Source organism: Phocoena sinus, chromosome 2 (assembly GCF_008692025.1).
Source record: "Phocoena sinus isolate mPhoSin1 chromosome 2, mPhoSin1.pri, whole genome shotgun sequence".
Lineage (NCBI taxonomy): Eukaryota > Metazoa > Chordata > Mammalia > Artiodactyla > Phocoenidae > Phocoena > Phocoena sinus.
This window is the reverse complement of record NC_045764.1, coordinates 83,818,324-83,844,601: the sequence shown is the minus strand read 5'-3', so window position 1 is coordinate 83,844,601 and position 26,278 is coordinate 83,818,324. Positions and strand designations below refer to the sequence as shown.

Sequence of the window (26,278 nt, the reverse complement as noted above, 5' to 3'; positions counted from 1 at the left end):
CACAAGCTAATTTATTTAGTACTCTTTGGATTAGGTGCTGTTTCCTTTGAAGGAGACAGTGTAATATAATGGTTGAGAGTGCAGTTCTGGAACCAGAGTATCTGATTTCTCATTTGCCTCTTTCATTTCTTGTCTTTGACTCTTCGGTGACTTTTTGGCAAGCTCTTTGCCACAGATTCCTCATTTGTAAGATGAGGATAATAATTACAGAAGTTCACATTTTATTTTCTAAGATACTTTTTATGATTTAAGAAGGTCCTTTGTATTATAATCCAGACAGTCCAAAGAGATAATGTGCCAGTTAGGATTAAGTTTAGCTAAATAGCATATTAGAAAACAGAGAAAGCGGGGCTTTATACAAGGCGGAGGGTTATTGCTCTTTTCCATTAAAGAAATCCAGAAGTAGGCAGCCTAGTATTGATGATGGTTTTTTATGAACATAAAAGAGGAAGGGAGAGAGGAAGTTTTTTCTTCCAGGAGGATTCCTCCCAGAAATTGTACACAAAATGTGTATATAATTTCATTGGTCAGAATTCAGTCACATGGCACAGGAGTCTAGAAATGTCATCTCTTTTCTGGGTGGCCATGTACCTAGCTAAGAATCGAAGGTTCTGTAGCTTAGAAAGAAGAGGAAAGTGGATATCGGTATCTGCTCTACCACAATAACAATATGAATTTTATGGCTCTGACTGAATTCGTTTGGGTGTACAGATGCAAAGGAATCTGAACCTGGGTAAACCTTGTTCTTTGTCAGTAAGGGGGATTTCACATTGAGGGCTCCATCAGTCCAGTTGGTACAGGAATGTGCCTAAGAGCATTTTGTTAAACAGAAACATGGTCAGGTCTTCATTCATAGTTCATTAAACATTTTTGCATGAGAGCAGCAACTTTTCAGTAGACCTGGTTTATCAGTTGTCTTTCCTAATTGAATTCTTTTTTAGCTTTTAAGGGTGGTAAAAAGAAAAATGAACGACTGGCTTTGATTAACTAATTGTATGAAGACTGTAGTAGAAATTTAATAAATCATAGCTGCTTTATTATTATTGCTATAAATATTTGATTAGATCATTTCCAAAGTCCCTTCCAGTTTAAAAATTGTCACTGGATTCTAGTTTTCTATTATTTTATATTTTGCTTTTTTTTCATAATTTTTGCTTTGTTTTAAATATGAACCTCTGTTGTTGTTTTAAAATTCTAGTTCTCAGTTTTGAACCATATGGACTCTCCTTTTCTTCATCTGGCTTCTCTGGACGACAGTCTCCTGCTGGCATTTCTCTTGGTTCAGATATATCTGGGAATAGTACAGAGACCGGGCTAAAAGAGTAAGTTCCTTTCTTAAAATTGAGAACATGGGAGTGTTTAAATGTCTTTACATGTTGAAGGATTCCTGAAAGCTAAATTCTGCATGGGTTGTTGTTTCAGCTGTTTCTATTTATTGCTCTCGAGGTATTCATAGTGTATAGCCTGTCCTTGTACTTTAAGAGAGCTTGCTTACTTCCAAGACAGTATAGAATGTATACAAGCTTTACACATAGTAATGATGTGTGTGTTATTACTACACATCATGCATACACACACACACACACACACACACACACACACATTTTTAAAGAAATGTATCAGAACTCATATACCCAGTGAGGTAACTGTTCATATCATTCTGCATTCCTCATAATATACTTCTTATAACCATCTCATTAAAGATTGACGAATATATAGATGAACATAAAGATGATGGACTTCACTTGAGAAAGCTGTGTACTTTGTTCAGAATACTTTCAGAGCTTCTTTCCAGCCACCTTGAAAATTGGTGATACATTTTTCTAAATGTCTTAACATGGAGTCAAATCTTCATCCTTTTTAGGTAAATTTTGATTTTGGAAATATGAATAAATTACTAGAAATATGATTAAGTTAATAAAATGAGATAATGTATGTAAAATGCCTCATACAACTCAGTACATAATAAATGATTGATAAATGGTAGCTACTAAAATTAATAATTGTCATTGCTATCATTATTGTTATTATCCAAAAGCTGAATTTACTACATAAAATTAGTAGTCAAGCTGGATAACTTTGGTCAGTATACCAATGTGACATAAAGTAATGAAAATGACTTTCTTGTTTGTGAAGGAGCTTCTTCTAAGAGTTCAAAAATGTTTTGAGAAATGGCAACATTGTTAGAATAAATGATAAAATCTCAAAGGTGACAACTTTGAAAGATGACATTTGAACAGACTCAGTAACCTTATTTTATGGTAGTCTTTGCATTTGTCAGTCTTCCAGTGATATGGTTATAAGAAGTATTTATCAGAAAAATGACACATAGATTATGAGGAATGTAGAATGATATACTGATTGAAATGGCATAAGTTCAAAATCTCTTTCTTAGCGTTTTTTTCCTGCTCTGTTGACACCCTTTTCTTTCCCAGACATTTAATTTCAGTATTATAAGCATGGGGAGCAGATACGGTTTGTGAGCATGTGATGGTGGTGGTGATAGCAATTAAGTGCCTCAAACAGGGAATAGAGGGGCAAGGGAAGGAGAGACAGAAACTCTCCAAACCCAGGGAGGAAACGTAGTCCCTTTTGCCTGCACAACAGATGATGGCATCTGCTTTTTTAGTATTGAACTAGGATCTGGGGGACTTGACAGGGCCTTGTAAATCCTGTATGTGTACATGTACTACCCTCAGAGAAATGACATTTGGCAAAGCTGCTCAGGAATTATACATATGCTGGATTACCATGAAGTGCAACATGAGGGATGAATTTAAAATTTCTTTCCAAAGAGGACCACAGCTCACACATTATTTCAGATTAGGAACCTAAGTGGTAATTGGTGAGGTGTATCAGCTTTAGAGAGGAGATGATCATTCTTCTGCAGTCTCTGGCAAGCTGAGAATAAAGTGGGGCAAGCCCAATTTAGCATTTCTTACCTTAAGCCCTATTACGGAGCAGCACCCTACCGCAAATGGGAATTTCTAGAGCTCAAAGTACATTCCTAATCTTTTGAAGATTGCTTGGCCATAATCTACATCTGTGTTTGAATGGTCTGATTAAAAACAACACAAAGGTATACCGTATAAAACCATGAATTATAATATTATTGTTGTCAAAATCCAGGCAAAGTTGACTTATGTTTAAAATTTTTTTACGTTATGTTTCATATCATAAAGAGGCATATTTTGTGTATGAAACAGTTTTATGCTGCTCTCTTATTTATCTACCTCCTTTTTAGACTTTATGTAATGCATGACAGTGAAAATTTATGTTGATAATAGGCATGTATTCAGGCTCCTTTTTCTTCCCCTTCTCATTTTTGCCTGTTATTGTGGGTTGAATTCCCTGGGAAGTGCATTCCAAGATGGAATTTAGCATGCAGAATATTAAGGAGTGCCCTTGGCATCAACAACTGTGGAAGGAAAGGAAAGGAAGAGGGTTTGGGCAGAGGAAGAAGTTAAGCAATGCAGTGCCAACAACAGTGTCTGCTGACCCCATAGGAAGCTCTGAAGCTAGAATGGCCCATCTGAGCTGTCCTGAGTTAGGCTAAAATGGGTGGCCAGTACTCTATACTTCTGTTCATCAATTATTGGATATGGGCTGCCCTGGAAAAGGGCATGATCTGCAAATGAGGTGACTCTCTGCAACTGAGGCAAATCCCTAAGGGTGCTATGCTCCTAACAGCTGCGCCAACAAAGTCCTTCGTTGAAGGGGGATCTGGATGGAACATCCCAGGGTCTACCACACCTACCTTTTTTTAGTTAAACTAATATTTGAATCATTTGGGGCGTTGCTTTTTTTTATTCCCCCCACCCAATAATTAAAGGATATGTTTTGGTAAACAGGGTTACAAAAAACACTGTAATCCTGCTGTTGGGCATTCATGAATCCTTTTGAGTTGTTGCTGTTGAGCATCCTAGAAGTGCTGGGGTCATTTTAGGGGTTCCCCTGATGACTTTTTTGTCTGCTCACACAAGATCAACCAGTTTTCTTCTAAGAGGTTTGATAGATAACTAACAGGTTTTTTTTTAACTTTTTAGAAAACTCTTTTGGTACCTGAAAGAAAGGGATGAATGAAGATATTTGTAAAGGAACATTCAACAGTAAAATTCATTGAGTAGGAATGGACTAATTCCCTATAGGGCGTTCTTTATTAACATTAGACTTTCTTTTAGCCAGTTAGTACTTAATAGCATTAGTTCTTCACTCAGTATGAAGTATAATGATCTGTTTTTGTTTCTGGCATACTACAGAAAATCAAACTGACCATGATTCCAACAAATTAAAATGGAATAATAGTACAGATATTTCTGAATCCTTCTTTTAGATTCATTTCACGATCTGCCTATCTTGTAGTACAAATTTTAAAAATTCAGTTTTGGATCATGAGAGGGATACTTAAATGAGCCAGTGCCAAGGACACATGGTTCTTATATGAAAACAATAGAGGCAGTCTTTGGTTGTTTCAGCCTGCACTTATGATTCACAGCTGTAGCTTTTGGGACAACTGTAGGTGAGACCTAATTCTAATCACAACTTTATTCTTTTTCATCTCAGGTGTAAAAAAACTCCTAACCTTCATGCTTTTTCCAAAAATACTACTGTTTTCTTCTACAGATCAAACTTCATTCATTTTTATAAATGTACATTTATAATAGTTGAAAGTGTAGCTTGTGCTCACATTAAGAAAACCTTGTGGATTAAAGGTAAATTTACACATAGGAGTAGATTTGAATGATTTTTTTTTTTTTGCTCTCAACAGGATTTTATGTAGTGAATTTATGTAGTGTTAATTCCTTCACTGAGTGATTATAGGTATGAAACATATCGTTTCTGATCTTTAACCCATCAGAATTAAAGGTATTTTTGAAAAGTCAATAGGTGAAAGGAACTGATTTACAGTAGTTCTATTTTTGGACATCTTATTCAAGGAATTAAATGAAAATTAATCTGAAATTTTTAACTAAGTCTAGAGTTCTGTTGCCTTAAATCTTTTGGCTGGAGAGTTAGGGGAGGTTGGCTATAACTAAAATAAAATCTAAAGATCTAGGTTTTATTTCTGGCACGTAGAATATAATATGAAAGCTATTTCTAAAAGGTCACGACAATGATGTGTTTTTAAAAACGCCTCAAGAAGGTAACTATTTAGCAGTTATTTAAATTGACTTGATTTCATTATCAATCTCCTTAGGACAAATAGCTTGAAGCTGGAAGGGATAAAGAAATTGTGGGGGAAAGAGGGCTATCTTCCCAAGAGGGAAAGCAAAACTGGTGATGAAACAGAAGCTCTGCCAGTCCCTCAAGAGAATATAATAATGGAGAATGTAGATCAAATTATAACAAAAAACGATCAATCTCAAGCCCTTACCCAATCTAAAGAAGAGAAAGAAAAGCAGCTGCTGGCATCATCATTATTTGTTGGGCTAGGATCAGAAAGTACAATCAGTTTGGTAAGTAGTCAGTTATATTCCTTTGAGAATCTGTGTTCCCTGTTTTGAACAAAAAAACTGGCCCTACAAAAGCTCGTGACTGTTATCTATACACATGGTAGGAATGGCTTCCCCAGCTCCAGAGCCACCAGTGACATACCTTTTATATTCCTAAAAGAGAAAATCTAATTGGCTCAGCTTCAGTCAGGTATTCTCTTTAGTCCAGTCAGCTGGGGCGAGTCCGGGTCCAAATTAAGTTAAAAATATGACCATGTGTATTCTCACCCCCATTGGTAGAGAGGACAGGTCTCAGTGGAAAGGGGACTTGATGGAAATATTACCAATAGTAATAGTTCAACAGTATTGATATGTCTATGGAAAAAGTACTTCTTAAAATGGTATTTTTAATAGTGAAAAAGAGGAATCAATTTTGATATCCTAACAGGAGAATTGGTACATAAATTATATTAGCTCTAATTATTGCTTCGTCATTAAAAATGATAAATGTTGCATTGTAAAATTAATACTTATTAAGCAAAAAAAGCAGAATATGAAGTTTTACTTATACCTTGCTTAAAACTGTTAAGGTAAAAGTATATTGAGGTTGAAAGGAATTATACAAAAATGAAAATTATATTCAGACATTATGATTATTATTTTCAAAACCTTTTTATGCTGATATATTATTCTCTTAGTAAAAAAATATAAAACTGGAGTGAAGGACAAGTACTATTTTTGAGTATCTGAGAATTCCACATGCAATTTCCTGTTTGGTGGGCAGATGATCCCACCTAGTGCAAAACTGTGATTAGAGCTATATTTTCTTCAGTTTTACATCATCACAATTCTTTCATCCTCCATTTCCCTTGGTGGAATTTCCCTTCATCTCTGTCAACACTAGGCCAGTCTCTAGGCTACACTCTTTGCCTGTATCTCTTTCTTTTCCAGACCCCACTTTTTTCACTTGATATTCATTTCTAAGAAAAAGCAAATTCAGCCTAAAAGTATTAATAAGTATCTTAATGCTGTTTTAGTCAGCATTTGTAGTTCAGCAGCAGAGTGACTGATTTTGGTTCTTTAAGCTGTTCCAGCAGGCCGTGCTGAGGGTACCAGAGAATGATCTGGCACTGATAGGGCAAGTTCTCAGTGGTCAGAGTGCATCAAGTTCAGAGTGCATCCAGGCTTATGGAGCCCTGATTTGTGAACCTCATTGCTGGTGTTGAAGGATTCCTGCCTTCTCAACGAAGTGCATAGCTTTCACTTAGAGTATTTCTCTGGACAACATTCAGGGTGATAAATTAATTACCAGACTTTTTTGTGGTGGGCTTGAAATCAGAAATGTAATTAGGATGTTTTTCTATTTAAGTTAGGTTAAATCCTTTTTGGGTTACCCCTTTACATTTTTCTTTTCCCCTCAGCTATCACTAGAATAGTTGAAAAAAAAAAGGTTATTTCCCTGTTTTATGGGGCCATGAATTCTGTGAGGAGCTATAACTCAGATGGCACCTTGCAGGAGGGGAAGCAAATAATTACATTAAATTAGCATGTATTCTCTTACCCCTCATCCCCAACTTTTCCTCTCTCACTCGGGCAAAGCAGACAGGATTGGCACTGGATATGCTTCATCTGTATCATAAGTCCTTCTGCATGGCTGCTTTTCTCTAGCAATCCTATTCTCTTCTGACTTTCCTAGTGTTTAAAGTTCTCAGTTACATAGATCTAGGCTGTATTGAGTATTTCATTTTAACTAGCTTTTAGGTCTGTGGTCCATTTTCAGTTAATTTTTTTACATAGTTCACTGTAGGGGTTAAGGTTTTTTTTTTTCTTCCCATCTTTGCCTTTTATTTCACCGTCATTTAAAACAGTATTTTCTCTGGGCTGTGAACCTGAGGTTGACTGTTTCTTTTTTTTTTTTTTTTTTACATCTTTATTGGAGTATAATTGCTTTACAATGGTGTGTTAGTTTCTGCTTTATAACAAAGTGAATCAGTTATACATATATATATGTTCCCATATCTCTTCCCTCTTGCGTCTCCCACCCTCCCTATCCCACCCCTCTAGGTGGTTACAAAGCACCGAGCTGATCTCCCAGTGCTATGCGGCTGCTTTCCACTAGCTGTCTGTTTTACGTTTGGTACTGTATATATGACCATGCCACTCTCTCGCTTTGTCACAGCTTACCCTTCCCCCTCCCCATATCCTCAAGTCCATCCTCTGGTAGGGTCTGTGTCTGTATTCCCGTCTTACCCTTAGGTTCTTCATGACATTTTTTTTTCTTAGATTCCATATATATGTGTTAGCATATGGTATTTGTCTTTCTCTTTCTGACTTACTTCACTCTGTATAACAGACTCTAGGTCCATCCACCTCACTACAGATAACTCAATTTCGTTTCTTTTTATGGCTAAGTAATATTCCATTGTATATATGTGCCACATCTTCTTTATCCATTCGTCCAATGATGGACACTTAGGTTGCTTCCATCTCCTGGCTATTGTAAATAGAGCTGCAGTGAACATTTTGGTACATGACTCTTTTTGAATTATGGTTTTCTCAGGGTATATGCCCAGTAGTGGGATTGCTTGGTCATCTGGTAATTCTATTTGTAGTTTTTTAAGGAACCTCCAAAATGCTCTCCATAGTGGCTGTACCAATTCACATTCCCACCAGCAATGCAAGAGGGTTCCCTTTTCTCCACACCCTCTCCAGCATTTATTGTTTCTAGATTTTTTGATGTTGGCCATTTTGACTGGTGTGAGATGATATCTCATTGTAGTTTTGATTTGCATTTCTCTAATGATTAATGATGTTCAGCATTGTTTCATGTGTTTGTTGGCAATCTGTATATCTTCTTTGGAGAAATGTCTATTTAGGTCTTTGCCCACTTTTGGATTGGGTTGTTTGTTTTTTTGTTATTGAGCTGCATGAGCTGCTTATAAATTTTGGAGATTAACCCTTTGTCGGTTGCTTCATTTGCAAATATTTTCTCCCATTCTGAGGGTTGTCTTTTGGTCTTGTTTATGGTTTCCTTTGCTGTGCAAAAGCTTTGAAGTTTCATTAGGTCCCATTTGTTTATTTTTGTTTTTATTTCCATTTCTCTAGGAGGTGGGTCAAAAAGGATCTTGCTGTGATTTATGTCATAGAGTGTTCTGCCTATGTTTTCCTCTGAGAGTTTGATAGTTTCTGGCCTTGCATTTAGGTCTTTAATCCATTTTGAACTTATTTTGTGTATGGTGTTAGGGAGTGTTCTAATCTCATACTATTACATGTACCTGTCCAGTTTTCCCAGCACCACTTGAAGAGGCTGTCCTTTCTCCACTGTACATTCCTGCCTCCTTTATCAAAGATAAGGTGACCATGTGTGTGTGGGTTTATCTCTCGGCTTTCTATCCTGTTCCATGATCTGTATTTCTGTTTTTGTGCCAGTACCATACTGTCTTGATTACTGTAGCTTTGTAGTATAGTCTGAAGTCAGGCAGCCTGATTCCTCCAGCTCCGTTTTTCGTTCTCAAGATTGCTTTGGCTATTCAGGGTCTTTTGTGTTTCCATACAACCTGTGAAATTTTTTGTTCTAGTTCTGTGAAAAATGCCAGTGGTAGTTTGATAAGGATTGCATTGAATCTGTAGATTGCTTTGGGTAGTATAGTCATTTTCACAATGTTGATTCTTCTAATCCAAGAACATGATATATCTCTCCATCTATTTGCATCATCTTTAATTTCTTTCATCAGTGTCGTATAATTTTCTGCATACAGGTCTTTTGTCTCCTTAGGTAGGTTTATTCCTAGATATTTTATTCTTTTTGTTGCAATGGTAAATGGGAGTGTTTTCTTAATTTCACTTTCAGATTTTTCATCATTAGTGTATAGGAATGCAAGAGATTTCTGTGCATTAATTTTGTATCCTGCTACTTTACTGCTACAAATTCATTGATTATTTCTAGTAGTTTTCTGGTAGCATCTTCAGGATTCTCTATTATAGTATCATGTCATCTGCATACAGTGACAGCTTTATTTCTTCTTTTCCGATTTGGATTCCTTTTATTTCATTTTCTTCTCTGATTGTTGTGGCTAAAGCTTCCAAAACTATGTTGAATAAGAGTGGTGAGAGTGGGCAACCTTGTCTTGTTCCTGATCTTAGTGGGAATTTTTTCAGTTTTTCACCATTGAGGATGATGTTGGCTGTGGGTTTGTCATATATGGCCTTTATATGTGGAGGAAAGTTCCCTCTCTGCCTACTTTCTGCAGGGTTTTTATCATAAATGGGTGTTGAATTTTGTTGAAAGCTTTCTCTGCATCTATTGAGATGATCATATGGTTTTTCTCCTTCAATTTGTTAATATGGTGTATCACATTGATTGATTTGTGTATATTGAAGAATCCTTGCTTTTCTGAAATAAACCCCACTTGATCATGGTGTATGATCCTTTTAATGTGCTGTTGGATTCTGTTTGCTATTGTTTTGTTGAGCATTTTGGCAACTATGTTCATCAGTGATATTGGCCTGTAGTTTTCTTTCTTTGTGACATCTTTGTCTGGTTTTGGAATCAGGGTGATGGTGACCTCGTAGAATGAGTTTGGGAGTGTTCTTCCCTCTGCTATATTTTGGAAAACTTTGAGAAGGATAGCTGTTAGCTCTTCTCTAAATATTTGATAGAATTCACCTGTGAAGCCATCTGGTCCTGGGCTTTTGTTTGTTGGAAGATTTTTACTCACAGTTTCAATTTCATTACTTGTGATTGGTCTGTTCATATTTTCTATTTCTTCGTGATTCAGTCTTGGCAGGTTGTGCTTTTCTGAGAATTTGTCCATTTCTTCCAGGTTGTCCATTTTATTGGCATAGAGTTGCTTATAGTAATCTCTCATGATCTTTTGTATTTCTGCAGTGTCAGTTGTTGCTTCTCCTTTTTCATTTCTAATTCTATTGATTTGAGTCTTCTTCCTTTTTTTCTTGATGAGTCTGCCTAATGCTTTATCAATTTTGTTTATCTTCTCAAAGAACCAGCTTGTAGTTTTATTGATCTTTGCTATTGTTTCCTTCATTTCTGTTTCATTTATTTTTGATCTGATTGTTATGATTTCCTTCCTTCTGCTAACTTTGGGTTTTTTTTGTTCTTCTTTCTCTGATTGCTTTAGGTGCAAGGTTAGGTTGTTTATTCGAGATGTTTCCTGTTTCTTAAGGTAGGATTGTATTGCTATAAACTTCCCTCTTAGAACTGCTTTTGCTGCATCCCATAGGTTTTGGGTCGTTGTGTCTCCATTGTCATTTGTTTCTAGGTATTTTTTGATTTCCTCCTTGATTTCTTCAGTGATCACTTCGTTATTAAGTAGTGTATTGTTTAGCCTCCATGTGTTTGTAATTTTTACAGATCTTTTCCTGTAATTGATATCTAGTCTCATAGCATTGTGGTCAGAAAAGATACCTGATAGAATTTCAATTTTCTTAAATTTACCAAGGCTTGATTTGTGATCCAGGATATGATCTATCCTGGAGAATGTTCCATGAGCACTTGAGAAAAATGTGTATTCTGTTGATTTTGGATGGAATGTCCTATAAATATCAATTAAGTCCATCTTGTTTAATGTATCATTTAAAGCTTGTGTTTCCTTATTTATTTTCATTTTGGATGATCTGTCCATTGGTGAAAGTGGGGTGTTAAAGTCCCCTACTATGAATGTGTTACTGTCGATTTCCCCTTTAATGGCTGTTAGTATTTGCCTTATGTATTAAGGTGCTCCTATGTTGGGTGCATAAATATTTACAATTGTTATTTCTTCTTCTTGGATTGATCCCTTGATCATTATGTAGTGTCCTTCTTTGTCCCTTGTAATAGTCCTTATTTTAAAGTCTATTTTGTCTGATATGAGAGTTGCTGATCCAGCTTTCTTTTGATTTCCATTTGCATGGAGTATCTTTTTCCATCCCCTCACTTTCAGTCTGTATGTGTCCCTAGGTCTGAAGTGGGTCTCTTGTAGACAGCATATATATGGGTCTTGGTTTTGTATCCATTCAGCCAGTCTGTGTCTTTTGGTGGGCGCTTTTAGTCCATTTACATTTAAGGTAATTATCAATATGTATGTTCCTATTCCCATTTTCTTAATTGTTTTGGGTTCGTTATTGTAGGTCTTTTCCTTCTCGTGTTTCTTGCCTAGAGAAGTTCCTTTAGCATTTGTTGTAAAGCTGGTTTGGTGGTGCTGAACTCTCTCAGCTTTTGATTGTCTGTAAAGGTTTAATTTCTCCATCAAATCTGAATGAGATCCTTGCTGGGTAGAGTAATCTTGGTTGTAGGTTTTTCTCCTTCATCACTTTAAATATGTCCTGCCAGTCCCTTCTGGCTTGCAGGGTTTCTGCTGAAATATCAGCTGTTAACCTTATGGGGATTCCCTTGTGTGTTATGTGTTGTTTTTCCCTTGCTGCTTTTAATATGTTTTCTTTGTATTTAATTTTTGACGGTTTGATAAATATGTGTCTTGGCGTGTTTCTCCTTGGATTTATCCTGTATGGGACTCTCTGTGCTTCCAGGACTTTTATTAACTATTTCCTTTCCCATATTAGGGAAGTTTTCAGCTATAATCTCTTCAAATATTTTCTCAGTCCCTTTCTTTTTCTCTTCTTCTTCTGGGACCCCTATAATTTGAATGTTGGTGCGTTTAATGTTGTACCAGAGGTCTCTGAGACTGTCCTTAGTTCTTTTCATTCTTTTTTCTTTATTCTGCTCTGCATTAGTTATTTCCACTATTTTATCTTCCAGGTCACTTGTCTGTTCTTCTGCCTCAGTTATCTGCTATTGATCCCTTCTAGAGTATTTTTAATTTCATTTATTGTGTTGTTCATTGTTGCTTGTTTCCTCTTTAGTTCTTCTAGGTCCTTGTTAAATGTTTCTTGCATTTTCTCCCTTCTATTTACAAGATTTTGGATCATCTTTACTATCATTATTCTGAATTCTTTTTCAGGTAGACTGCTTATTTCCTCTTCATTTGTTAGGTCTGGTGGGTTTTTACCTTGTTCCTTCATCTGCTGTGTGTTTTTCTGTCTTCTCCTTTTGCTTATCTTACTGTGTTTGGGGTCTCCTTTTTGCAGGCTGCAGGTTCGTAGTTCCTGTTGTTTTTGGTGTCTGTCGCCAGTGGCTTAAAGTTGGTTCAGTGGGTTGTGTAGGCTTCCTGGTGGAGGAGACTAGTGCCTGTGTTGTGGTGGATGAGGCTGGATCTTGTCTTTCTGGTGGGCAGGTCCATGTCTGGTGGTGTGTTTTGGGGTGTCTGTAGACTTATTATGATTTTAGGCAGCCTCTCTGCTAATGGGTGGGGTTGTGTTCCTGTCTTGCTAGTTGTTTGGCATAGGATGTCCAGCACTGTAGCTTGCTGGTCGTTGAGTGAAGCTGGGTGTTGGTGTTGAGATGGAGATCTCTGGGAGATTTTGCCATTTGATATTACGTGGAGCTGGGAGGTCTCTTGTGGATCAGTGTCCTGAAGTTGGCTGTCGCACCTCAGAGGCACAGCACTGACTCCTGGCTGCAGCACCAAGAGCCTTTCATCCACCTGGCCGGCCCGCTGTCCCCACGACTGTTGCGGCTTCGGCCACTGGGGCCCCTCCAGAGCCAGTAGCCTCAGTGAGGCCGCCCTCCCCTCACGCTCCGGGGCAGTTCCGTGATGGCGGAGGGAAGAGACCCCGAGCTGGGAGTTCCAGCTCTGCGGAAACCGACTGTTTCTTTTCTTTAAGTAATTTAACAAAGTTGTCTGTCTGGTGTCTTCTGGCTTGTGTTAATTCTAACTAACAGCAGATTAGACAGTGCAGAAGAAAAGATCGGGGACTTCCCTGGTGGTCCAGTGGTTAAGACTCCACACTCTCAATGCAGGGGGCCCGGGTTTGATCCCTGGTCAGGGAACTAGATCCTACATCCTACAACTAAAGATCCCGTGTGCTGCAACTAAAGATCCTGCATGCTGCAACTAAAAGATCCCACATGCTGCAACGAAGATCCCGTGTGCCACAGCTAAGATGCAGAACGTCCAAATAAATAAATAAATAAATATTTTAAAAAGTAAAGATCATACGCTTGAAGACAAAGTAATAGAAACTATCCAAAATCAAACAGATAGAGAAAGAAAAGACAAAACAAAAAGCAACCCAGAGCATCAGTGACCTGAGGAACAATATTGAGCAGTCTAATGTACATCTAATTCGAGTCCCATGGCTACTGGAAATGGAAGTCCTCCTCCCCCCGAAACTCCCAACTTTTAAAATTAATTAATTAATTAATTTTGGCTGCAATGGGTCTTCTCTAGTTGTGGCGTGCGGGCTGTCTAGTTGCATTATACAGGCTCTAGAGTGCGTGGGCTCAGTAGTTGTGGCACATGGGCTTAGTTGCGGTATGTGGGATCTTAGTTCCCCAACCAGGGATCAAACCTGGAGTGCGTAGTCTTAACCACTGGACCTCCAGGGAAGTCCCCAACTTGTTTTCATTTTTGTGTTAATATAATGTTAGTTCTTGTTTTTTGGCTTGTGAATTGAAAGGTAAGAGACAAACTTAGCTGTTGAGACTTGGAAGAGAGCTAGAATTCTGGTTAACTAGAATCGTGTGAAAGATGGCCACTCAGTGTTCAAGCCTCCAGGAGGATGAACTTAAAGTAGACCCAGTCTGCTGCACTGATTCTACCTAGAACTTTGTGAGGCAAGGGGGCACTTGAGCCATCACTCTTCTTAGATGGATTCGCAGACATTTCCTTGGGAGGCTTAGCGCAAGAATCACAAGTTTGCTGTTCCCATCTCCTGAGTCTGTACCAAACATCCCTAGTTACTTTTAGAATTCTTTCCTGCCGTGTGTTCTAGTAAGCCACACTAGCTGATTCTTGAGGTGAAGTCAGTTTTTCTTCCCTGTTTATCGACTCACAGGTCATGAAAACAGGATTATTATAGATTACTGAACCAAAGTTTGACCCATCCCTGTATTTGAGGGTATCTTAGCTTCTACAGGACAACTCTGGAAACTCAAAAAATGGCTAGCTTTCTCACTGTTTTTAATTTGTGCAGTTCTGTACTCTAGTTTTCTTAAGTCTAACAAGTTTTTAGAATTGTTCATGATTGACTTTTTGATGTTATTTCTTTTTCTGATTTTATGTGTTTCTAGTGAGAAATAGATTTAGCTTACTAGTTCAGAGTTATGTAGCTGTCAGAATTTTAGGGCTTAACATTTTATTCATCTCTGAATTTTTGTTAATCTATGCTTTATAGGTAGAACCGTAGCAAGTTAGTACATTGCTCATTTGAAATTATAAAAAAAAAAGTTTAAAACTCATGACTTAGTAGAATGGTTTCTTTTTCTATTATTATGTTTTATCTTTGCAGCTAGGAAAAGCAGATACCCTTTCTCACAAGTTCAGAAGGAAATCAAAAGTCAAGGAAACCAAAAGCGGGCAAACAACCACTGCTCAAAATATGACCTGTTCTTCCTTTAGTTCTTCATCAAATGTGACTTATGAAGAAGACTATTATTTGGATCATTTGCAGGATAGAGGAGACAAAGAAGTAAAGAAATTTTCTCTTAATTCAGAACTTTTAGATTCTGAGTCACTCACAGAACTGCCCTTGGTTGAGAAAATCTCAAATTGCAGGCTGTCTACACCCTCTTTGTTTGCTGATAACAACATGGAAGTTTTTCACCCTCCCCAGTCCACTGCAGCCTCAGTTGCCAATGAAATATCTTTAGCTGCTTCTTTGTTGGAAGAAACTACTGAACACGTGCATTCAGATCTTACGGAGGTCTGTAATAATGAAACCATATCAGTGTCTTCTTACAAAATTTGGAAAGATGAGTGTTTGTTGATGGTCTGGTCAGTTTTTAATAAGAGTGCTTCAGAACTGAAAAGTGCTAACTTAGAAATTGCTCCTGCAGAAAATTTCAAGGTAAGACAATGAATTACTTAATGTTTCTTAGTGTAAGAAACATTACTTAGTGTTTCTGCTGTTGACTCATCTGATGGCTTGTAAATTTCTCCCACATCCTTCTTTCCTCTTAAGCAAAAACAGTGAAAGGTGTGACAGATTGTTTTATTATTTTAAGTAGGAAAAATTTATTCAAAAGAGACAAGGAAACATAATAAAGATGTATTGGGGAAGACTGAGAAAACTGACCCAATTTATTCTATGAGCTAGAATATATTGAATGGGATACTACCTGGGCCTGACCTGGGCAGAAGTTCCTGACTGTAGATGTGCATTAGAATCACCTGTGGAACTTAAAAACACAAAACCCACTTCAGTTGTCTGAGCTTTACCACCAGAGCTTGAGTAAGGGTGGAGAATGAGAGGGAAAGATTTTTTTTTTTTGCACTCTTCTAGCTTTAAAAATTTGGTGCTAGGGACTTCCCTGGTGGTCAAGTGGTAAAGAATCCACCTTCCAATGTAGGGACACAGGTTTGATCCCTGGTCAGGGAACTAAGATCCCACATGCCCCAGGGCAACTAAACCTGCACACCACAACTACTGAGCTCATGTGACTCAACAAGAGCCCGCGTGCAGCAAACTATAGAGCCCGCACGCCCTGGAGCCTGTGCACCACAGCTAGAGAGAAGCCCATGCACCACAGTGAAGAGCCTGCGTGCCACAGTGGAAGATCCCGCATGCCTCAACGATTCCACATACCTCAATGAAGATCCTGCATGCCACAGCTAAGACCTGATGCAGCCAAAAAAAAAAATAAATTAATTAAAAAAAAAAAACTGGTACTAGCTAGTGTTGAGAGACACATGACTAGAGTTTAATCTGTTTTTTGTTGTTGTTAAACCATACAGACATTTTCATTGTAATACCATTTGTTACATAATTCTGACCTATGTATTATTATTTCTTAATTGTCTGTGCTAGTGAATTTTTCTCAAGTGAAGTTGTCAGTTATCTTCATGGTGTGGCTTGTTATTAACATCTCACAATTGTATGCTTTTGTACCACTTCAATTAAATAGAAAATAGTTATTCATATGATAGCCTGTATTGATCCCTTCTTCAATACTTACATTACTTTTATTTACAGATCACTGAGCAACCTGGATGCTGCTTGCCTGTAATAGAAGCAGAAAGCACCAAAAACTTTCAATACAGTGTGCAGATGGAAAAACCTTTTACAGAAGGGAATCTTTCTGGTTTTATAAATTACCAAGTGATGGATACTCATTCTGTTCAGCTCGAATTTTCAGTAAACTTATCACTATTAGATTTCATTAGGTAAATATTTTTTAGAATATTAATTCAAGTTATTCCTTCATTCAGCAAATATTTATTAGGCCTCTTCTCTGGACAGAGCATTGTACTAGGTGCTAGGGAGTGTAACAACTCAAAACTACACATACCCCTGCGTTTAGGGAGTGTTCAGTCTAGGGAGGAGACATCGAACAATCACATAAATGCATGTATAATTGTGAATTGTGCTATGAACAGGAAGTAAATGATATGATGGGCCATTATGGTGTGGGACCTGATATAGGTTCGAGTTGGCTGGTGATCTTGGAGAACTTCCGAGAGAAAGTAATATTAAAGTAATGTTTAAACTGAAATAATTTCAAAGATTCTGCCTGACTTTTTAAAAAGCTTTTAAAGTCTTTTTCATTTGTGTTTCATTTATTTGATTAATTCTTTAGTAAAGTCTGTTCATTAAAGTTTTAGAGATCTGCAAGAAAATGGCTCAACAAAGTTACTAAACTTTTATTAGACATACAGTATTTAGTATTTTACTAGCATTGTGCAGTTACTCAAATAATTGAAAACAACCTTTTAACCCTTCTGCTCTTATTTAGTATTATGAATATATTATACTGTATTCAAACATTTTTAAAAATGAAGCCTGCCTGAACCAAGAATGCAGAATACCAATGAATATCTGTAAAAAATTTTTTTTAACCTTCACACATCTACCTGTGTTAGACTACTATAATTTTTGCCCATTCTTTAAAGTCTTTTAGTAAGAACATGTTTATAAATCTGTCAGAGTATTTATTTATACCTGTGGTGCTGAAAAGATAGAATCTAGCCTTCAAAAAACTTACATTCTGTGACTATGAAGGTATGTCCCATGGTGAGCATTAGTAACCTGAAGAAGCACAACATATATGACACAGACGGTTCTTCTGTGCTTATTAATAAAATCCTCTGTATCTTAAAAAAATATTTTTCCTAATTATAAATTCAATACATAGTTATAAAGATTTAAATGCTATAGAAAAATATAAGTAGAATATAAAAATTTCCTGTAATTCCTCTCAGAGATACCCCATGGTTAACTATTTGATCTTCAATTACCTGAACCATTTAAAAAATACATTTATTAAAATCCTTTCTGTTGGTCCAGTTTGCTTAAGGTGCTAACTCTTTGTATTCTTACTCTTGTACATGACTTTGATAGAGTATCTCATCCCCAAATCTAAAGTATACATGAAAGAAAAGTTTTATATTTGAATGATTCATGAAATTACTTGGTGAAATTTTACTGTAATGACTAATACTCAGAAAAAGAGAGAACTGGGTGATTTATTGAAAAGACATTTGTTCTTTAATAACATTTGCTTTCAGCATTTTCTTCAGGTTGGAGGATAATGGTAAGTATTCTAATCATATTTGGTTTAAAAAACATAGATTTTGTGGGATTTACATTTACAGTGATTTTTTTTATTCCCATGAGTCATTTGAAATGTATTTGTCTGTTTAGAATTGTTTCATTCTTAATGGACATAAATCTAATTTTAAAAATTATTTTCAGGCCATTAAAAATCTCGACTGAAGACTTTGGTAAACTCTGGTTATCCTTCGCAAATGATGTGAAACAAAATGTGAAGATGTCAGAATCACAAGCTGCTCTGCCTTCTACCTTAAAGGCCCTGCAACAGGAACTAAGACTTCATGTTGTTGACATTATAGGTTTGTAGTGTTCTAAAAAGGCAATCTTGTGTTTATAGGGGCTTTCTTACAATCAGATAGCAAATCAACTCTTAGAAGTGTCAGATTTCTTAGAGCTGTATTTCATGTTATGAGTATCTTTCAGATAAGTGTGTTGTTCAGACTTCATTAAAGAATTTTTTTGTGTGGTAAAATATACATAATGAAATTTACCATTTTTAAATGTACAGATTAGTGGCATTAAATACATTCATGTTGTGCAGCCATTGCCACCATCATCTCCAGAACTTTTTCCTCTTTCCTAACTAAAACTGTACCCATTAAACACTAACTCCCCATTGCCCCTCCCTCTCCAGCCCTTCGCAACCACCATTCTATTTTCTGTCTCTATGAATTTGACGACTATAGTTACCTCATCTAAGTAGAATCATACAATATTTGTCCTTTTGTGACTGGCTTATTTCACTTATCATAATGTCTTCAAGGTTCATCTATATTATGTGTCAAAATTTCCTTCCTTTTTAAGCCTGAATATTGTTCCATTTTACGAATATACCACATTTGTTTATCCATCAATCTTTTGACGGACACTGGGGTTGCTTCCACCTTTTGGCTATTGTGAATAACGCTGCTTTGAACATGGGTGTACAAATAAATCTGTGTTTGAGTCCCTGCTTTCAGTTCTTTTGGTTAGATACCCAGAAGTAGAATTGCTGAGTCATATGGTAATTCTATATTTAATTTTTGGAGAAACTGTTGTGTTGTTTTCCACAGCAACTGCACCATTTACATTCAGCAATGCACAGGGGTTGCAGTTACTTCACATCCTCACCAACACTTATTTATTTATTTATTTATTTTGATAATCACCATCTTAATGGGTATGAACTAGTATCTCACTTTAGTTTTGATTTGCATTTCCTTAATGATCAGTGATGTTGAATATCTTTTCATGTGCTTATTGGCCATTTGTATATCTTCTTTGTAGAAATGTCTGTTGAAGTCTTTTTGTATTAAAGAATTTCTCACTTTGTTTTGCTGTAGGCAATGAAGGGCTGTTGGCCTGTCAGCTGCTCCCATCCATCCCCTGCTTGCTGCATTTCCGAGTTCATGGTGACATGTTAGCCCTGTGGTTCAGATCCTCCTGCTCTACTCTTCCTGATTATTTACTATATCAGTGTCAAAAGGTGATGGAAGGATCCTAGCAGAAGCTCTGCTTATATTTTACTCCCTCAAAATAAATTGTTTACATAGATAAACTAATTTACCAAAGTAAAAAGGACTCATGGTACTTCTAATGAAAATGGGGATTATTATAAGTGTGGTTTTATGTGTTTTCTTTATGATTCCTGATCAAGAAAGATCCCCAAGAAACTGTACCCCTAACCTTTTACTCAGGATTGTACAGTATGTTTGGGTCCTAAAACAGTGACCTAAGCTAATGTTATAAACTGCTAATGATTTATATATTACTTAGTGTAGAGGGACTGAAAATATTTATTTTGTTATAAATAATTTTATAGCAGATTTACTCTAGTGCTGCCTGATGTATAGTAAAGCCAAGTCTCAGTTCTCTGCATTAGTGGAGGGGAGACATGGACTTAATAATCCCAAATCGAATTCAAATTTGGCTTTGGAATGCAATGTATGCTATTTGGTAGGCAAGTCATTACTTTCAGCAATGTTTTGCTTAGATCAGTATTGAACTAAGTTGACACAGCACACACTAATAGTTCAGGAGATCCGTGAGCATGTTGGATACTGGGGGGATCCAATCTGTGGTACAGTTTTTTTCTTTTCTTTTCTTTTCTTTTGTGGTACGCGGGCCTCTCACCGTTGTGGCCTCTCCCGTTGCGGAGCACAGGCTCCGGACATGCAGGCTCAGCGGCCATGGCTCACGGGCCCAGCCGCTCCGCGGCATGTGGGATCCTCCCAGACCGGGGCACGAGCCCGTGTCCCCTGCATTGGCAGGCGGACTCTCAACCACTGCGCCACCAGGGAAGCCCGGTACAGTTTTTATTATAGGTAACTTGTTACACATAATTACAGACAGTTAGGCTATAAAATTTGTTTTCCACTTGCGTTTATTTTTAAAATTCAAAATGAATCACTGTATTCTTGTTTTACAAACTCAGAGCCATTTACAAAATATTGTATAGAAACAAAACCTGTAAGAGCCCACAGTACTAAAGCAAACAGGTATAAAAGGATTTTCAGTTATGGCAAATATCTTAGTTTCCACTTGGGGTTTTTTTTTTTGGCAAATTAAAATTTGTGATTAGAGTATAAATGGCAAAACCATCTTTCCTGGGCTTTGAATCCACTAGTACTCAATGGATACAACCAGAAGAGTGACTGTCTAAGTATACCATACAGGTTCTTCAGTAAAATATATGATTTTTATGTTATAGTTGTGCCTATATATATGGCCTTTGTCAGAAAAGAGGTTAAGCCTAATATGAATGATAGACCAGAATCTTGAGATTATACATTAATGTTAAAAACTGAAATAGTATTTTATAAAACCTTATGGTGCTGTGGAAAATATTTATTATTTCACTTTTTCTGATACTTCACCATGGAAACTATTCAGGTAATATAGTTTTAAGTCATTGCAGTTAATACCCTGGTTAATTGGTACTGTTTATCACCCGGGTGTGGATTTAGGTTATCTCATTATTAATCATAGCTGATAAAGATGCTGAGGAGATTCCCCAAAGCTGATAGAGTTCATTAGTCATTTGTGTTTAGCATATCTCTCCCTAAAAACAAAAGCAGCATTAAAAAAAATTAATTTATAAGTTACTGATAAAAAAAATAACACATTAATTTCATGCTTTTGAAAAACATACAGTGAAACCTTGCTGCAAGAGCAATGAGAAGTGGCTAGAATTTCCTGAGTAGGTTTCTTCCTTTGAATAGAAGATCAGATTCATCCTCAAGCTCCCAGCAGTGTCATGATGAAGGGAATGTGAATGATGGGGGAGTGGTGGACACTGGTGGCTAGACTCATCAGCTTTCTCTTTATTCCTGCATCTGTCAGCAGCACCCTCCCACCCTACCTGGTTCTGCTGATACTCTGACAAAGAGATAGGAAGTGCCCTCTCACTTTGCAAAGGAATGTAGAGTGTGGCAGAAGAGGTGCTTCTGGTTTTTGTGTCCCTGCTTCCATGTGTTTGCATGGTCACCAAGGCTGGGTGTGGAGCAGTGGATGTAAGGTGCCCAGCAAGCAGATGGACAGCTAGCTGGGAGAGATTACAGTGAGCTACTGTACTGCTTTGTTACAGGGTGTTCATGGGTGACAGTAGCAGTTTTCATGAGAGACATGCTTGGTGTACAGCTCTGTCTAATGGTGGGAAATGTGTAATGGTAGGTTAGGGCTGGGAGCATGATTTGGGGTCTGCCAAGGGGAACATGGTGTCACTTTTGTTCTTTCCAAACCCACTACATAGAAAGTAGGGTAACAGTTTCTACTGAAATGTTTAGTAGAATGTTTACATTTTTATATTTTTATGGTTTTTAAAAACAAACAGTAATAGGAAAGAGTAGATTTTAAAGAACTTTAGAGCAGTATATATTCTACCTAAACTAATGTTTTAAGTTCTAGATCAGGCATCACCAACCTTTTTTGCATTGTAGGAGATGTGATTATGAAGTAGGAAGAACAATTTTTGTGGGCAGATCGTCTCTTTACCTTCTAGTCATAATTTAGTCAAGTAAAGGGGCAACATCTGGAGTGAGAGCTATTGTGGGGGAGACTCAGCTGTGTGAGTTCTGTGCTGGGCATCTTTGCTGAGAATGCAGGTGGCAACAAGTGTGAATCTGGGGAGAATGAAGGGAAGACAGGAAAGCCTTAAGAGCAGGTGGAGCAAGAAGGATCAGGCTCCCACCAGAATAGTCCCTGTGGAGTCAGGCAGATTAGTCTCAGGGGAATGTGGACCCCCGAGTAAGGGTCCTTCTGAAAAAACTGCAGGTGGAGGCCGAGCAGTTACCAAGTGCTAATGTGCCAAGCATGCCAAGCGCCACACACGCTCTGCAGAGGAGCATTATTCAAGACAATATTCTGTCATCTACCAAAACAATTGTGGTGAAAATGCAGTATTTTTTTTGTTCCTTTATTTTAGTTCATGTCATGAATATTTTAAAATATCGAGTTTTTTTTTTTTTAATGGATAAATGTGGTCTTTGTCTCATGATTTTGAGTCACTAAAAGTGCACTGAACCGATTCACATGTCTTTTAAGGTGTTTGTTTTCAAAATTTAGGAGGGAAAAATGCAAGTGAATAACAGCTTACCAGGCATTAATTACCTTATTTTGGAGTTGAATTCTGTAATATGAAAAAAATCATTTAAACGTAATAAATATTATGTGATCTATATTGTTCTTTGGTCTATATATATGCTTTATCATCTAAATAGCTGAATAAAAGTAATACTATTCAATAATTAGATAGGCATTAGCTAAAAAGAGCAGAAGCAATTGGAATGGGATGAAAAGAGTAATATACTCATTACAGCCCCAAAGAATGTCATCTAATTGGTTAAAAATAAAGATAACTGCTCTTTCTATATGATGTTCAGAGAAAACTTTATGGGCTTCCGACAGGTTAGAGCATGGATCGATCCTCAGGTGCCTGTCCCTATCCCCTGCTTTCATCCTGGCCTGACCAGAGCATTCAAAGCAGAGTGCTTTGTTTCTGTATTCCTCTCCTCAAGATGCAAGAAACACGGTAAGTCAGGTGGTGACTTAGTGTCCAAAGACTCTGAGTCTCCTGGCCATCTCTGTATTGTGTATCCTAAAACACAAAGCTAGATCAGAGATGGTATTTGGATCTCACTGATGCCTCTTGTTGGCTATACTGTGTAGCAAAAAAAATGTTCTGAGACTTGAAACCCCATCTTTGGGCCACAGAAGGTAAAGGAGGTTTAAATGCCTCACACCCACTGCAGTAACTAAAAAGAAGGGTGGCCTGCAGCCAAATGGACTGGAGTTAATGATTATATGGAAGTTACTCGTTACGTGTGTGCATAATGAGAGACATGAGCTTTTTATGGTTAGGAACCAGGTGTGTATTTTTATGTCCCTTTTGCCTGGTACCTGATAGTCACTCAGTTTATTGAATGAATGACTAAAGAGACCTGTCCCCTCAAAATAAGTAATCTGAGACCACGTAACATCCAGGGATTGATTTTAGCGATACTGTGGCTCTCCCAGAAATAAAGAAAAGTGATCTGATCTGGTTTAAAGATATAAGTCAGCAGAAAAGCGTTCTAGTGAAAATAGCTCGTGCCAGTTTGAACCAGGTAGGAGAGAGAAAATATGACCACTTGATGAGAACCTTACCAGCTTAAGGCTAAGTCCCATGATAATTTGCCATGTCATTTAAGAGATCTCTGCAAATGCAATGTGATTACAGCTAGAAGTTATGACTTGGAGAATGGGGACTTTGATGTCCACGAAGTTTTACTGGTCTAGAAGAACTTGTTCTAGGACAGGAAGCAGTAGACATTTGGTCAGTGAAGTTAAAGATAGGGAGCTAGTGAATATGATAAGGCAGATTTACCAGCTATATTAGTATCACTTCTTTATCAAAGTAAGAACTGATAATGGGAGAGACAACTATATTGACATTAATAATGTCAATAGTGTCAGGAAAGTTGGGAAAGAACTGGCCCTCTGGGATGAAGCACAGGAAAAGGAGTTATTTAAAAGGAAATGTGTCTCATTTGCATCACACGGGAAACTTTATGGATCCAGGATAGGAGGATACCCACAAAAATGAGTCCCAGAAAACTGTGAAAACTTAAAGATTGTGGCTTGGATGCAGAGCAGATGGGCCTACCAGTGGGGAGAGTCAAACATGTTTACCTATAATGCTGAAAAAATAATGGGTCCTTGTAGGTGGTTGCAGCTAGTTTATGGGCTTTTTTCCAAGAGAGGGAATCAATTTCCTCTACTTATTTTAAACTGTTTTCCTTAGTGGATGCATACTTTTCCTTTCTTAAAACGTTAAGTTGCCAATGTGACTAAATGGCTGACTTCAGGAAGTTTTTTCCCTGATGGGGTCTGACAGGACTTATGCCAAATGGTTAGAGACTAGAGTCTAGAGATTATTTGTGCTTCAGTGAGAGAAAAGTAATTAGAATTTGTTTGCACATCTTCTCCACCCTTTATATTATGTGACAAATAGGAACAGAGGCAAGGCTTATATATTCTTAGGGAGAGGCATTTGCTCTGACCTGCTACCACATAATTTAATAAAGGTAAGGGCAATGTCAGTGACTAGAACAAACTGGTCCTCATTGATGATGGATATCAAGATGTAAGAATTTAGTTTTTTTATCTTAGTTGATGGTTGTTGGGGTTAAATAGAAGAGTTTTTGTGAGCTATGGGAAAGGTGAAATGATTTGAACCCAAATATTGGACGAGTCTTCACCTACAGAAGTGATAGGAGTGTCTTTTGTTACTCATAAGGAGCCTTTTTGAGCACACCTGAGTTAATGCTATTGAGGTGACTTTGGAGTGGAGCCCACACACAGCCTCAGAAAGGGGCTGGTCATCAGAGAGACCAAGTGATTAGACAGTTAAAACTTTCAGCCCTACCCACTGACCTCAAGGAAGGGGAAGGTTTGGGGGCTGGAGATTAAGCTCTAAAAAAACTATTGAACAAAGGGATTTGATGAGCTTCTGTGTTGGTGAATGCATCACATCCTGGGAGGGGACACACCCCAGTTCTAATGAGGACAGAAATTCCTGTGCTTGGGACGCTTCTGTTTCTCAGTCTATGTACCTCTTCATCTGGCTGTTCATCTGTATCCTTTATATTAATATCCTTTATAATAAACTGATAAACGTAAGTAAGTGTTTCTCTGAATTCTGTGAGCCACTCTAGCAAATTAATTGAACTGGAGAAGTGGGTTGTGGGACCTTCCAGTTTATAGTCATTGGGTCATTAGCATAGGTGACAACCTGGACTTGTGATTGGTGTCTGAAGTGGGGCAGTCCTGTGAAACAGCCTTTAATTTCTAAGATCTGGTGCCATCTCCAGGTAGATAGTGTCAGAATTGAGTTAATTTGTAGGACAGCCAGTGTGTGTCCACTTAGAATTGGAATTGCTTGGTGGTGTGGGGAAAAAAATGCATCAATTGACCAAAAAAAAAAAAGTACATATTTAGGTTGTGCAGTGTGATTTTTTCAAGTTGTCCAACATGATGATTTAATATATATTGTGAAATGATGACCACAATCAAGTTAATTAACACATCCATCACTTCACATAGTTACTTTTGTGTGTGTGTGGTGAGAACGCTTAAGGTCTTAGCAAATTTCAAATATACAACATGAATACTACTAAGTATAATCACCATGCTATCCACTAGACTGAGGACCTTTTTAAAATCCCATACCCTAGACCATAATCAGATTCTCTGAGGGGTCAGACATAGGCTCCAGTTATTTTTTAACTCCAAAGGTAATTATAACATGCAGCGAAGTTTGAGAAGCCCAGTTTTAGACGCTATCTCACCCCATGCTTCCTCAGTGGGATTTTTATTTTGGTTGTGTTTTCCCCACACTCCTTCCTGCAATGGGGATTGATTAAAAGTAATTAGCTATTGAGTGGGAGGTAAGTAATGGCATTATTTGGAAAGATTGGGTAGGTACAGAGGAGGAATCTTGTGTGAATATATAAAAAGCTGTAGGTCCTATGGCAGTATCAGCTTAGTGTTTGAATTTAGCAGGCTTAGGTTTGCTCTTAAAATGATAGCATGGTAGGATTTGAGAGATGAGGGTCTCTCAAGTCCGAGTGGGAAAGTACAGTGGAAGTCATTAGGTAACTTGCAAATTGAAGTTGGATCGTCAAATTATAATTCTTGGCTTAACTAATTACTAATTTGTGCCTTTGGGAAAATTACTTAAACACTCTGTGCCCTAGTTCTCATCTGTATAATGGGGATAATAA

At 37.4% G+C, this 26,278-nt stretch overlaps 1 protein-coding gene across 3 annotated transcripts in view; it reads left to right on the top strand.

Moving 5' to 3' along the window:
• The window catches only part of AP4E1 (adaptor related protein complex 4 subunit epsilon 1), a 72,436-nt gene extending 49,743 nt beyond the window's left edge, over nucleotides 1-22,693 (top strand). For 2 of the 3 annotated variants that reach the window (XM_032623336.1, XM_032623335.1), the window contains exons 12-17: nucleotides 1,199-1,322; nucleotides 5,198-5,456; nucleotides 14,778-15,335; nucleotides 16,461-16,651; nucleotides 18,180-18,337; nucleotides 19,361-22,520. In XM_032623336.1, the coding sequence (XP_032479227.1) occupies nucleotides 1,199-1,322; nucleotides 5,198-5,456; nucleotides 14,778-15,335; nucleotides 16,461-16,651; nucleotides 18,180-18,337; nucleotides 19,361-19,521 (1,451 nt within the window). In that variant the 3' untranslated portion in view covers nucleotides 19,522-22,520. Of the gene's footprint in view, nucleotides 1-1,198; nucleotides 1,323-5,197; nucleotides 5,457-14,777; nucleotides 15,336-16,460; nucleotides 16,652-18,179; nucleotides 18,338-19,360 lie in introns of all 3 variants that reach the window. The other variant, XM_032623334.1, reaches the window with a different exon arrangement.
• Nucleotides 22,694-26,278: the final 3,585 nt, after the last annotated feature.